General features: G+C 42.1%; 1 protein-coding gene across 7 annotated transcripts in view; it reads right to left on the bottom strand.

Moving 5' to 3' along the window:
• FARP2 (FERM, ARH/RhoGEF and pleckstrin domain protein 2) overlaps positions 1-14,655 on the bottom strand; it is a 67,850-nt gene that overhangs the window by 46,981 nt on the left and 6,214 nt on the right. For all 7 annotated transcript variants that reach the window (XR_007627873.1, XR_007627874.1, XM_050307771.1 and 4 more), the window contains exons 3-4: positions 1,474-1,578; positions 41-83 (exon numbers count right to left, since the gene is read on the bottom strand). Coding sequence is in view for 5 of the 7 variants with exons in the window: in XM_050307771.1 (XP_050163728.1) it covers positions 41-83; positions 1,474-1,578 (148 nt within the window). In the remaining 2 variants the exon portion in view is untranslated. The remainder of the gene's footprint in view (positions 1-40; positions 84-1,473; positions 1,579-14,655) is intronic.

Raw genomic sequence — 14,655 nt, 5'->3', positions numbered from 1 at the left:
ATGCAAATTAAGGAAAACTTCCTTTTTTAAAACTACTTACTCCGTACTTGCTTAATAACAGGTTTCATAGGTTCCAGCCAAATCTGAAATTGCAGAGAAAAAAAATTACAAACTGACATTCTTATTTGAATATAATATGAAAACATCAAAAGTAAATTTAAATCAAGCAGTAATTTATGAGTAGCATTTCTTCCGCAGTGCAGTAATTCCTTTGCTTTACAAAGAGCGTAAAGCAAACTTATCTATTTGAATTGACATTTCTCATGCATCAGTAGAAAAATCACTGATCTGTGCTTAAAGCTCCTCTGGACAGAAAAAGAGCCCACTCAGCAAAAGCACAGCCCCACTGCCAAGAAGGCAAGAGTCATGCCAAAACCCATGGCCCGACAGGAGCCAGGCTGCAGAATTACAGAAAGTCTGGACAACAAGAAGAAGTCCAATTTTTTTTCCCTTTCCATGCTTTTTCTGGCACTCTTACCTACCTACTTAAGGGTTTTTACTCGTTATTAATTTCCCAGCATTTTTCCTCTTTTGACAAGCACATTTTAAAAGAAAGACTGTTGGTGTTCTTGTAACAGGAGCATCCATAAAAGTAATGCAAAATATTCTGGATGCCCCACTTTTTATTTTCCTCACCCCTCCAAAGAGGAAACTGTTACAAGACAATTATGTTTGGTCCTTACTAGTTACTGCTCTGTCTGAAAGACAGATGAGGATTTTAAGAACGTTATTAGCTGCAGTAACAGTTTGGAAACCATGCAGAAGAACTGGAAACTAAACAAGTTTTACTGTATTTCCTCAGCTCAAGAGCAGCGTGGATTAGTACTACCAGCATTCCCTATGTTCTCAGTCTCATTTTCTGCATGTCCTAAAACTAGAAAAAGGGAAAGAAAAAAACGAAAAGAGGGTTTGGGGAACATTTTCTGGTTTAGAAGCCACATTGTCCTCTTTGCAAGGTATAGGATAAGTGGCTAGGAGGCTTAAAGGTGTCAGCATTGATCTAGATCAATGATTTTAAAAGCTTGCAGGCCTGTATGCCTGCTGAGGTTTGTGTTGGAAAGAGGTTTGTGATGGCTCTTCAAGGGCTATAACTGAAGGCAGAATTAAATGAGGATAAATATGAATGCTACCAAAGTTACACACTGTAATACGATTTTATAGGTGCTCCACAGAGTACACTTTGACTTCATGTTTCCCTTTCCAGAGGAAAGGAGGATTTTATTTCTGTCCCCTGAAAGTGGGAATATCAGCAGCTATTTAACAGCTTTATATATTTTCTGAGATTTTAGAAGCAGCAGGATCTGATTCCTCCCCTCTGCTTTAGTAGTTGTCATCATCTGGTAAGCTACACAGATCTACAAGAATCCAAGAGATGATCCTACAGGACACTCCAGTAGACTTGGACACTTTTAACACTCAAGGAACTGCATTCACCCAAGCTTTTTATTAAACCCAAATTGTCAGAGTACGCACCCAATATGACTGGAGGTTCTGGAACTCAATTCCAAAGTAGTCTGACTCAATCAAATTCAGATGCTTGTAAACTTCTGTCAGTAATGTCTGGCCGTAACATTTTGACTAAGGAAGTAATAAAAAAAGTTACAATGAGATTAATATGTATAAGTTTCCAGCAAATTAAAAAACAAATTATGGCATCTTTAGAAACTGTTGAAAAGTATCACAAAGATTTTTCACATCTTCCTTGTCACTGTAACACACAAACAGAGGCACAGTTCCACATAAAAATCCTTCACAGAACCGGAGGAACTGAAGCTGGAAGGGGCCACTGGAGGTCACCTACGTCCAGCCTCCTTCTCACAGCAGGGTCAGCCAGGAGACCCGAGGAGACCAGCTGCAGGCTATTTGCAGCTCCTTCAATAAACCCACACGTTTGTTTGTGTAGCTGGATGGTGTGGTCTGCCCCAGCAGCACACCGAGCAGGGACTGCCAGATCCCTGCTCCATGCAGACCCCTCGCTCCTTCCAACACCAGGGACTCCAGGGCCCCGTGCAGACCAGCAGGAACCCAACCAACCCTCCTCTTACACCACACTTGCTGTGGAGTCCTTTCAATGAATCCCTCCCTCAAGAAACCCACTCACCAACTCTTATTGACAGTCAAGTTAGAGGCAAACCCACAAACCAAACACTGTCAGAAAGCAGCTATGGCAACATGGGAGAAAAACAGGAAACTTCCATAGCACATCAAAACCAGCTCCCCTTGGGGCTGCTTGTTCAATCATCCCAGCTTGCTCTCAGCATGACTGTAGCAGCCACCACAAGAAAAAGAGCATTTATGAACTCACACATCAAGCCATCACTCAGAGAAGGATCCAAAGGGCTATCACACCTCTAGGTACCCATTCCAGCAACACACAAAACCTAGCAGGGTGCAGAGAGAGGTTGCACAGCCACAAAGCTACACCTGGGACCATGTAAGTGATCCTACAACTGCAGTGACAGGGTCTGGCATCATTCTGGTCAGCTGGGTACCTGACAGAACATGCTGGCAGCACTGATGCCACAGAGGTTTGTTCATGTGGAAGAGTCGGAGTGATGGAAGACTCCACAACTTTCCCATCAAAGCAGGCACAGAGTTCTGTAACTGACTCTTTAAACTCAGAACAGTGTCTCTTTTTAAAAGTATTAGACATTATAATAAGTTATCACAGAATGGTTTGGGTTGGAAGGGACCTTAAAGCTCATCTAGTTCCAGAGACATCTTCCACTATCCCAGGTTGCTCCAAGCCCTGTCCAACCTGGCCTAGAACACTTCCAGGGATGGGGCAGCGATGGCATCTCTGGGCAACCTGTGCCAGGGCCTCCCCACCCTCACAGGGAAGAATTTCTTTCTGCTTTTAATCTAAATCTACCCTTATTCATTTTAAAGCTAAACTAGTGTTAGAATTAGAATAATTTAATAAAATGTAAATGAAAACATCTGAGAGAAAGAATGGGCCACTTTAGGTTTAAAAAGTATAAAATATGGTGAAAGCTGGGGCAATTGTTTCACATTACTGGGGTGCACAAAAAATTCAAAAGCAAATGCTTCTTACAGTAAAAACATTAACTGTAATTTTTAAAACTATGCAATTCAGCTAAATGCCTCTGTAACACTTAAAAAAAACCCCAAAACTTCAGTGAGAAAAAGTTTGACAGCTGAGCAGTGCTGCATATCTGACATAGCTTTGGTATTTGAACTGGTGTGAGTGGAGCTGATGCAATCCAACACTGTAACCTCAGAGAAAATCACAGAAACAGGACAGAACAACACGAGATTGGCTCATCCCTCTCACTCATCCTTTTACCACTCACGTTACCTACAAGGGCAACCACAGGTGGGAAGCTTTGGTCGGGTGAATTCATCTGGCACAAACACGAGTCATTCAAAAGGTTCTTGATATCACACTGGCTCAGGCCACTGACACTGAAACCCCCAAATAAAACTGCAAGTCGGGAGAAGTGATCCAGTTCTTGGTGACTGCAGAGGGCACAGAGATGCCTGGCTGAGGGATGACACAGTACATGAGCAGGAGCACTCTCCTCTTTTTCTGAACAAGTCTAAAATGGCATTTTTTTTGTAAGAACACATTTAAATTTTTTTTTTAGCCAAAATCCGTGCTTACAGAAGGCTCTGAGGGTATGGGTTTTGCTTTTTAAATGGTGACAATGAAATAAAGAATGATACAAATAATGGCAGCCACATGTCCAGTAAATTACATTGTTGCTCTGCTGTCTCCAGACACATTTCCCAGGCAGGTTACAGACTCTGCCAGAGGGGGCAGGTGCCTGGAGAAATGCATTTTGAAAGTTAGATTTTTAACTTCCAAATGAAATACATTTCTTGCTATGTACTTGTGAATAAAGCTTCAAATAGTAACAGAAATATCTTTAAATATAGTAGGACTCTTTTTTTAAGGTACTGATAAGCACACACATATGCCTCCTGCTCCCAGGTCCCACAGATCCAAGAAGGGAATACTTTTCAGCCAGCAATATTTGTGGGGATGCAGCAATACCCTGACCATCATCATATTCTTCCATGTGCAGAAGATGGGACATGCCACTTGCCTTTTCATGGACAGACCTACTGACCTCTAGAAGCCCCTGACCAAGAGATGTCCTGCAACCCAAATCTCATTTGTGAAACAAGCAGCAATTCTGGTTCCAGCCACCTTCTGTTAGAACTGACACACTTGGATTAACCTGTGAAAGGTGCCTGCTAACCATCAGACAAGTTTTACAGCCAAACTGTGCACTGTGCTGATTAAGTAATCTGTGTCCTGTCCATGGCTAGTTACGTACAGGAATTAAAATTATCCCAATGGATCGTAATGCACAGGTTTCCCCCATTTAAACTGAGTTACATCTCTGTGGCTCCACCAAGCTCCATGCCTGAAGACAGTCCAGCTGCCTTCATCTCTCCAAAAAAAACCAACCAACCAACCAACCAACCAAAAAAACAACCTGTATGCCACATATCCCTGGTACCTCTCCTTCCACTGTCAAGCCCATGCTCCTTCAAGAGAAACTGAAGATGAAGAAATTAAGATGGTTAAAACTGGGAGCACTTGGCAACTGATCAAATTATAAAAGCATAAAATAATTTTGCTTGGGCTAACAACTATAATTTTGGGTGTCAAGAAAACCCCCAGTCTAAGCTGAGTAGCATTTCACATCCTTCAGAAGACAAATGCCACATTTTGAAAGAACAGTATTAATTTTATTTTAAAGTGAGTTTCAAAAGCTTGAGACAGAACAGGATTTTTTACTATTGTACCTCAAATGCTGTGGGAAAACTCTTCTTGGAGCACTTTAGTTCCTCAAATTGTTTACTATGTTTATAACCATCCTTTCCAAAAAGCTGGACATTTTGAAGTGGACAAAAGTGAAAGTGATATAGTGGGCAGCTCCATGTCACTGTTTTATTTGCATAAAAGCAGCACAAAGTAAAATATTTTAAGTAATTCCCTAATTGCTGTAATTCTGGCATCAGGGCAAGCAGCTGCATGAATGCATTTCAGAAAGGTCCTGCTTTCAATACAAATCCACAACACAGCATATTTTCCATTCCAAACTTCTCAATTACTCTTTATTTTCTGCCAAGACAACAACTACTGATATTACTGAATTATTTCACATATAAAGAAAGGAAAAAACAGTAAAAAGAAATTAAATAGGCAGCTAACAACAGTTTTCCTCAGTAATCCAGTTCTAACCATTACTGCAGATAATTTTAACAAGTCATCACTAGAAGACTGTTCAGCACAATAGACTTATTTCAAATTGATTTGTATATTCAGATCAAGCTTGAAAAGTTCCCTCAGAACTGTGCAAGTGCAAGCAGGGTACCCTGACTGGTGGTGATGCCACAGAGAGCCCTGCATGGCAACAGAAGCAACACCTTCAGACCCAGCTCACTGCTAAAACAGCCTAAGATGGGGAACAGAAATCCATAGGATCAAGCATTTTCAGCTGAAGTTTCTTGCCTGAAGGAGGTATCTGTATTTGTTGCTTTATCAGAAAAATAAACATATTCAATGTTAGCAATCTTTAGGACAGAGGAGTAAAATATAAATAATATTAAAAAGTCGTAAAACCAGTTATTTTTTGTTTTATAGAATCATAGAATCACAGGACGGTTTGGGTTGGAAGCAACTTTAAGTATCATCTCATTCCATGGGTAGAAACACCTTCCATTATCCCAAGTTGCTCCAAGGGCCATCCAACCTGGCCTTGAACACTCCAGGGATGGGGCAGCCACAGCTTCTCTGGGAAGCCTGTGCCAGGGCCTCACCACCAAGATCCCATCTAACTCCGCCCTCTGTCAGTGTGAAGCGATTCCCCCCTATCCTGCCCCTCCAGGCCCTTGCCCAAAGTCCCTCTCCAGCTCTCTTGGAGCTGCTTCAGGCACTGGAAGGGGTTCTAAGGTCTTCCCAGAGCCTTCTCTTCTCCAGGCTGAACACCCCCAGCTCTCACAGCCTTTCTCCAGAGTAGAGGAGCTCCAGCCCTTGAAGCATCTCCCATGGCCTCTTCTGGACTCACTGCAGCAGCTCCACATCTGTCTTGTGCCATGAGCCCAGAGCTGGATGCAGCACCACAGGTGAGGTCTCACCAGAGCAGAGTAGAGGGGGAGAATCAACCCAAGTGTTATTTGCTATTTTCTCAAATATCACTACCCACATGGCAGATCCTCTCTATGAGCCATAACATTTGAGCTCAGGGAGGAAAACAAACTGGGAACACATAGCCATAGCTCAAACAGTAGACCATAGAAATCAATTCTAGAAATCAATTCTTCTCTAACTCCCAAACTTGTCTTCCAGAACATCTTAACTTTCTGCTTTCACATATTTTTAATTTAAAAACAAAAAAGCCCTGGTACTTTCATAACGAGTAGTGTTCTCATCTTCCAAAATGGACAAGCTGCCCTTGCTCAAACTTTCCAATAAAGAAATCCACTTTTGGCAGCAGTTAAGCTGGAAGGGAAAGAGAAAAAAAAGTATCAGTGCAAAAGTCAAGAGTTTGGAAAAACTGAAGAGTTACAAACTAGAGGTATAGAATGGAAACACTTGTGCAGCCAGAGCCAGGGGAGGCACCGGTCCCCAATGTCAGCAAACACCTTGGATTCTGCGTTACAGAAATCTGCAACTGTCAGGAAACCAAACCCTCCAATAAATAGTGGATCTGCATGAGAGGGAGCAGTTTAGGTTTGACATCATCACTGACAAGCAGCCAACAGAGCCAACATGGAACCAACACAGAGTGCCCTGAGAATAGCCAGAGCAAAGGGAACAGAGTTAAATAAAGGTCCCTTCACCAGTCATGGATTTTATTGCTTTTTCTTCTTTGGGGGACTTCAGTGGTCTTCCTAAGGAAAATGTGATTTCTCATTTTTGGCAAATTAAAAAAAAAAAAAAAATTGGCAACTACACATAGGCTTGTTATTTCCTTTCTTAATCACAAATATGCAAACATTTCAGTGAGTTTATAGCACTGTTTATCTCCAATCCTCCTGTAATCTGTTAGGTCTCTGTCCAAATGCAGTGTGAGACAGAAAAAACACCCTCAAAACTCTCTGTTAATAACTATCATTAATGCCACACATAAACAAAAACTGCATTTCTGAATACAGGGTGGACGCTCACATGTTTATTAGAAAGAAGGAAATAATCTAAGATGGCAAGGAAGACCATTCATTAACTTTGTGTTTTCGTGGCTAAAACAAGAAGACCTTACTGCTCCATATCTAGTATTTAATCTGCAGACTGGGAAAGTAAGAAATAACTGCCTTCCTTTTCAGTACTTTATTATTTTCTTCAATTTTGATTGGATCTAGTGACTCCAGTGAAAGCATTCCCTGCCTCCCCACAAAAATGGGTATCTGGTGACAACTGTGTCAAACTCTGGTTTCATGTGCTCAGCCAAACTGCTTAAGTACTATTTCATTTTGATCATCTGAGCATTTAACAAAAACTTTAGGCTTCGATTCTTTCAATTTCTTTTTTAACTCTTTGTGAAGAAAAACAGTATTTTAAATACATTATTTTTTATTCACTCTTCCATATTGACAGGTCTCAACTACAGATTACTTTACTGAGACCATACCTAGAGCAGACTGCAGAGCATTTAACAGCTTACAGAACACAGGATGCCCTGCCAGTGACATCAGGGGATGTGACTCTGGTACAAGGTCCTCATGCCCTGCAGTCCCCACCTGCCACTGACTGAGGTTGCCAATCCCAAATTCTACCTGAACTGGTCACGGAGCTGACCCAGCACACATATAAGGTTTGTGAAATTTCATCCAACCTTCTACCCTAGTCACTGGTATGAATTTATTTTTTTTAAAACCTTCTTTTTCCTTTCCCCCAGAGAGCACAGTGCAGCTGCCAGGTCTCCCACTTGCAGCAGCAGTCTTCCAGCACCCAGCTCCCCTGAGGGAGCCAAACCCTTGGCCAGCCCTGGTTTCCCATGTCCCTGTGCTGGCAGGGCAGCCCTGGACACTGAGAATCACTTCTGTTAATGCAACACCAACATCCACACCCACCCAAGCCAGGGCCTCGCAGCATAGCATGTACCATGGTCACAGACTGAACTCCCCCACCCTGAAAATTATTCCAAAACTACTTCATCACAAAATGGGGCAGTGTGCACTTTCACATTGAAAATTTGCTTCTTTTTTAAAATACCATGTTACAATATTTCTACACAGCACTGAAATCCAGTATACTTAAAAATGGAAGCTGCAAACACAAATATCAATATCTAAGCTATTTTAAGTTCCATTATTGCACTCAATATTGGGCATAATTTTTTGTTTTAAAAATAAATAATCCTATGACTCCCTCCCCATAATTTTTTTTTGTCCTAAGATTTCAGTGGTTACTTTTGATGTGGGTTTGCCAGGGGTTTCTTAAGCAGAACCCACAGCTAGACAAATTATTCTAGAAATGGAAGCCTCTGGCTCATTTAATTAAAGCTAGCTTTAAAACTGTAATCATTTAAAGGTTCAAGCAGTGTTAAAGCCCTTCACTGCCAAATGAACCAGTCCTACCCAACAAACATGCTTTTCCAGCGTGGCTAGACTCGCTGGATGCCTGAAAGTAGGAAAACAACAATTGGCTGACATGGGAAAAGATCCCCAAGAGGGAGGGAATTACGTGAACAGATTGGGAAATGTATACTTAGGTAGACAGTATATAGAGGTAAAAAAAATGGTCTCAAGTTTTAAAAATGGTGCCACGATGAAATACCTGTAATACTTGGAATAAAACACACTGCGCTCAGAGAAAAATCAAATGGCACCACAGTTAAGCTCTCAGTTCAACACATGGATCCCAAGTGCTAGTTACAAACAGCCCATAGAAGACCCACATTGAAAATATTTGCCATCAAGTAGAAATTCTCAGTTGCTTTCATTACCTGGAGAAATAAATACAGATGTGAACCCCCAATACCTCTGCTTCATGCACTGCTCCAGACTACGTGGGGAAGAGCAAAGTCACGCAAATTAAAACCCTGGACCGCTCAGACAGAGTTTCACAGGACAATAGTACTGCCTGATGATTTGGTACCAGAGTTGCTGCTTGCTAATAATCAAACATTCAAGTGATAGCAGCAACAATATCACAGAGGAGAGCTGCTTTGGGGTGGCTAATCCCAAAATCAGATTCATAACAGAAAGTCTAAACATCTACTTTGTTCGCACAAGCTGTAAACCAGCATAACAAAGTGAAGGGATTAGTCATTAGGACACTGATCACAATTTCTTCCCTCATGAACTTTGCTACAAGCCCCTGCACACTTGTGCAAACCCCTGCACCTCTCTATACCTGTTCCCTCAGATGGGCCTGGTCACTTCATGCACTTAGACTGTGAGTGCTCTGGGAACTTGCACAGTATCATTTCATGCCTATATATATGTATATAAATAAAACTATATTTTAAAGCCACTTTAAACACAGATGATATTTTGTTTTCCTTCGTTCATGTAAGAAACATACTAAAATTGCAAGTCTTTCTCCATTAATTTTGCTTTTGCCTCAAAACCATCATCCATGCCCACATTTCCCAGATTTGTTCTGGGCTTTCACAGAATTCCAGAATGGTTTGGCTTGGAAGGGGCCTAAAAGACCATCCTGTTCCAACACACTGCCATGGGCAGGGACACATTCCACCTTCCCAGGTTGCTCCAAGCCTTGTCCAACTTGGCCTTGGACACTTCCAGGGATGGGGCAGCCACAGCTTCTCTGGGCAGCCTATGCCTCAGCACCCTCACAGGGAAGAATCTCCTCCTAATATCCCACCTAACCCTGCCCTCTGAAGCCATTCCTCCTTGTCTCATCAATCCAGGCTCTTGTCCAAAGTCCCTCTCCAGCTCTCTTAGAGCCTCTTCAGGTACTCAAAGATCACAACAAGGTCACCCTGGGGCCTTCTCTTCTCCAGGCTGCACAACCCCAGCTCTCTCAGCTTTCCCTCAGAGGAGAGTTGTTACAGCACCCAGGATCTGTACTTTCCCTGAGAGGTGTTGCGTTACTCCAGGCTGACACACCACTCTGAGGAAGCCTGCCCAAAGGAAATAGTTTAAAACATGAAGAAATTAACACAGTCATGAAACTCTACGCAAACGAGTTATTTTTACAGGAAAGGACAAACTCTCTTTTGTTTTATGCAAATCCAAAATTGTAAAAGCTTTCCTAACATCAATCTCCACCGTACTTTGAGCAGAGGTTCGATAACATGGTGATGGGTTAATAAATACCTACACACACCAGATTAGACAAGCCCAAGCTTTGCTGACTTCCCCCTCGCCAGCAGGAGTCTTTCCTACACCCCTGGCTTCAGGCTACCTGCCCGAGAAGAGAACTGAGGGCACAGCAATGCTATTCCTTCGTGATTTCAGTTGAAGACACAGACAGCTCTAACAGAGTCTCTACAAAGCCTTTTCCCCCCGCCCTTTTCTTTTCTAATTCTTGTTTTTATTAATGAGTGACTGCTCTGTCAAAAAGAGGGGTCCTTCAACATCACAGCCTTGAAAAGTAAATCTCACGCTAGGCAGTGCCGCCATAGCAGAGTTTTTTAAATATTCAGTGGCTCCCTTTTACCAATGTAGGCAACACTGTCCTTGCCCAAGGTGACTTTGGTTGTAAGGAGAAATGGCTGACACACAGATGTGCTGCTGTAACCCCATTTCACTAAATGCACATCCCCAAGGCTGTGCTGCTCTGAACTGGCAGCACCACGAGACACCATCCCTGCTCACCTCCACGTCCCTTTTTTCTGTAGGCACAAACCTCAAGTTCCTCTGACCTGCTGCACAGCACACTGCACTTCTGTAGCTGTCTTTAGCTGCCTGCAGGTTGTTTCTTAGTTTGGTGTTGGGGTTTTTTTTCTCTCTGAGGCTCCATATATTCTACATATTTACCCATATGTGGACCCAACTTTGAATGTCACACACAGCCAAAAAAGGGTTTTCCAGTGGACTAACTTTTATTTTTGAATACAGCATTTCTTATAGTTGTTCTGACTAAATGGCATAGGACTGTGATAACACCTGACCATTTTCCTAAATGGTTTCTGTGTCTTAAGTTACAACACGTGCACACAATCAACTTTTCATACAGGAATATTCAGATTGTTTCTCCTTTGCTGCAGCATAATTCAATTTTCTTTACACATAATGGGACACCTAGTGTCAAGAGAATTGTAAAATAATAAAATGGGTTTATTACACAATTTAAGTTCACATTTTCCCTAAAAAAAAAAAAAAATACAACCACAAATGAACAAAACACACACCCCCACAAATGTCTGTCAATAAAATGGCTGCAGTTTCACCTTTCCCCACCCAATACCACATTCCTACATAGCATCAAAAAAGTTGAGCCTCCACACACAAAATAACAGGTCTAAAAAATATACAGTCGAATCAAAAAGTACACAAATTGCAAAGTTTCAGTTACCTTCTTTTTAAACCCTATATTAACTTCAAATTTAAAATAGTGAATTACTAACTTTCTCTTCTGAGGTCAGACAAAAATAAGTCCTAAGGCAGCTTATTTGCCATATTTAGGAGCGTCAAACCAAAGCAATGACAAACATCTGGCTATGATTCTTTCTGGAATTTTGACTATTTCTTCCTGGCCAGGGAAGAAGAACACTGAGCTGACCAACAGCACCTCAGTTCCTCCAGCACAGCACTTAATAGGATTCAACAGCAGCCTGTCCCTCCGCTCCCCACTTATTTAAGCTGTTAATACTTTCACAGCACAGAGGGGAAGAGCTTCATGAAGGGAAGGTCTAAGCAGGCGCAGGGAGAGCAAGGCAGAGGCGGGAGGGCAGCGAGTGCCAGAGTGTGGCTACGCCCCAGAGAGCCACCGGCGGCTGCCCATCCCACTGGCAACGCGCTCGGGGTTCACCACGGCACACAGGCAGTGCTTTTCAGTGCCCACAATGTGATCTCACTTCGTAACATACACATTCCTTACTTAAAACTGCTCAACAGCAGCTTTTTGAGTTGCGTGGTTTTCGCATCATCCCCGCCACAGTTCTCAGGGGCACTAAGGGTACCGTACGCAGTTACTGCGAGCAGCGCTTTGCAGCGCGCACAAGTGGAAAACACACTCTCCAAGCCATGGGAAGCAGACTGCAGTCAGATCACTTCCTCTGCCATCCCAAAGCCCTCCTGCAGTCCCAGCCCAGCTTCTGATTTCAGGGCTTCTGATAGCTGGTCAGGAGCAATAGACATCCAAGGGGGAGCCAATTTCATGGCACCTTTCAGATAACTGCGAACTGCACAGAAACCAGAATAACCAGAGTTATTCTATTCCACTCCAAACTTAGGGATGAAAAGTAGCTTTGCACTTATAATAATGCAATTTATAAATTTAAATAAGCCAAGCAAGAGTCATATAAGTGGGCAGCAAAGACAGTATCTCTATCAGAGTAATCGAGTCCCTATTTTCAGCTCAGCATGGAATAAGCCACTTCAGTTTTGTAATAATGTAATAGTTTCATAGGGTCACATCAGTAAACACCAAAGTAGACATGAACAGTGAGAGGACAATACTTAATAAGACAATAAAGAGGGACATTAAAGTGTACTGATATCTAACTAGCCTGTTCTCAAGAACAGCAGTGGAGTGGAACATCTCCCTGTCAGGAATCCGCTGGTGTCACAGGGAGAGGGACACATCACACAGCACTGTAGGGATGTAGAACATCATTACTTCATTATATATTAAATAAAAAATAAAAATAAAAGACTTCTGTGCTCAAAACAACCCAAAAAGAGAGCAAAAAATGAGAGCAAAAAATTCCAGTTTAAATTTTCCCCTTAAGTAGAGCATGCAGGCAGACCTGACTGGATCTGCTGAGAGCAAAGAACCATGCTATGATTTTACAATGGCTATTACAGTTCTACAGAATTCATTCTCCAATAGGTGAAATAGAGAAAAAAATCTACTATAATATAATGAAAAAGTATTTTTCAGTCTCAAATTATATTCGACGTTCAAGCAGAGGGAAAAGAGGAAGCACATGCCCTTGAAGAGGTGCCAAACTCTCCCCAAAACAATTTGGTAAACTTGAAGCATAAAAAATCTAAACTTCTTTTTCTGGGGCACTTCCTCATAGCATAGAGCATTATTCATGTAAGAGAATTTCCTACATAACACGTATTTCCTACATAAGGAACAACATAAAGACCAACTATTAAACATCACATTATGGCAGCAATTTCATTAAATGTCATTTCGGTGAATTCAACCCAACCCAGGCCCTTCTACTTTAAGAGTCTGCCATATTTTTGTGCTGATCAAAGGCCTCCAAGTTTAATCTCTTCAGAAAATCTGGAAAGTTGACAGAACTTCTACTGTAAAACCATGATTACTTTGAAGTGTGCCCACAGTCGGAACTAAATTGAATCTTCTGATCATTCATCTCATAGTCTGCACAACCACCCTTCAGACAGACTTAGTTTGGAGGGAAGAGGCCAGGCACCCTGTGACATGGCAAATGCAAAATTAGAGCTGACTAAACAAGTTGGCTGTAAAATGGGAAAAAAACCCAACCCATGAAAATAATGAATATTGCAGCCTGGCTTTGGATGAGTATATTTAATTCTCTTTTCTGTTTTGGGAGGGAAAAGAGAAACCATAAATAGCCCATTTTCAGTTTTTTAAACTCTAGAAAACATTGAGCATTTCTCTATCCTCTAACATTCAAATCAGATTCCTTGAAGAAGAGTTCTGCTCCAGCATACTTTTAAGAATAATTCCCTCTTACTGATTAATAAAATTCCCAGTTAGAAAGCAAACCTTACAATACAGACAGGGAGAGTGGAGAGAGAAAAAGTGGATTTTAGACAAAAGGTGGTGGAACGTAGCTATACTGAACTTCTAACACACTGTTCTAGGTACACCAATGAGAGCACCCACCAACTCCTGTTGGGAGAGACAGGAGAAAGGAGAGGATGATAAGTGAAAGCTGCCTGGATTAAGTTGTTATTGTGGCTACTGTGTGTATCCCATATGGTTAAAAATGCTGCAGTGGCTCATTTTAGGCAGCAAGGCAATAAACAAGGTTCCTGCACCAGTTTCCCCACCACGATACACAGAGAAGGGCCCCTCCAGGAGCTGACCCTGTGCCCAGTCACTCTCCTGCACTGACACATCCCTTTTCCCAGCATAAAGTCATTTGCCATTTGTTCTCACAGAAAACTATTTGATCAGGGGAAAAAAAAACCCAAAACCTCCTTTTGCCACCAGCTACATCTCCCTGAGCAGGCAGTGCCATGAGCCCAGGGGAAAGGCCTGTGTCCCACTGCACTAACTATTGCTGACTTGAATCGAACACAAAGCCCACAACATCACCTCCTGTTTTTACACCCAGTGAAAAAAATTGGAAAAGCAAAGAGTGGACAAGTGGCACAACGATCAGAACCTCCACCCCTCCAGGACAGCTGCTTAATCACCAATTTCTCATATTATTTTTTAAAAAAACTAACTGTGCCAGCTCACACCACCTATTCAGCCACGTGGCTGCCTCTTCCTCACTCTTGCCCTAAGTGAAAAATTCTCATTTTCCGTTACAAACAGTAGTCAACAGTTCCTGCTATCCCAACAGCTCACCAAAGAAATCAGGAGGCAGAGGG

This window comes from Myiozetetes cayanensis, unplaced genomic scaffold (genome assembly GCF_022539395.1).
Source record: "Myiozetetes cayanensis isolate MyiCay16 unplaced genomic scaffold, myiCay2020 scf13, whole genome shotgun sequence".
Lineage (NCBI taxonomy): Eukaryota > Metazoa > Chordata > Aves > Passeriformes > Tyrannidae > Myiozetetes > Myiozetetes cayanensis.
Note: the sequence above shows the minus strand (reverse complement) of the source record. Positions and strands in the feature narration are given on the sequence as shown.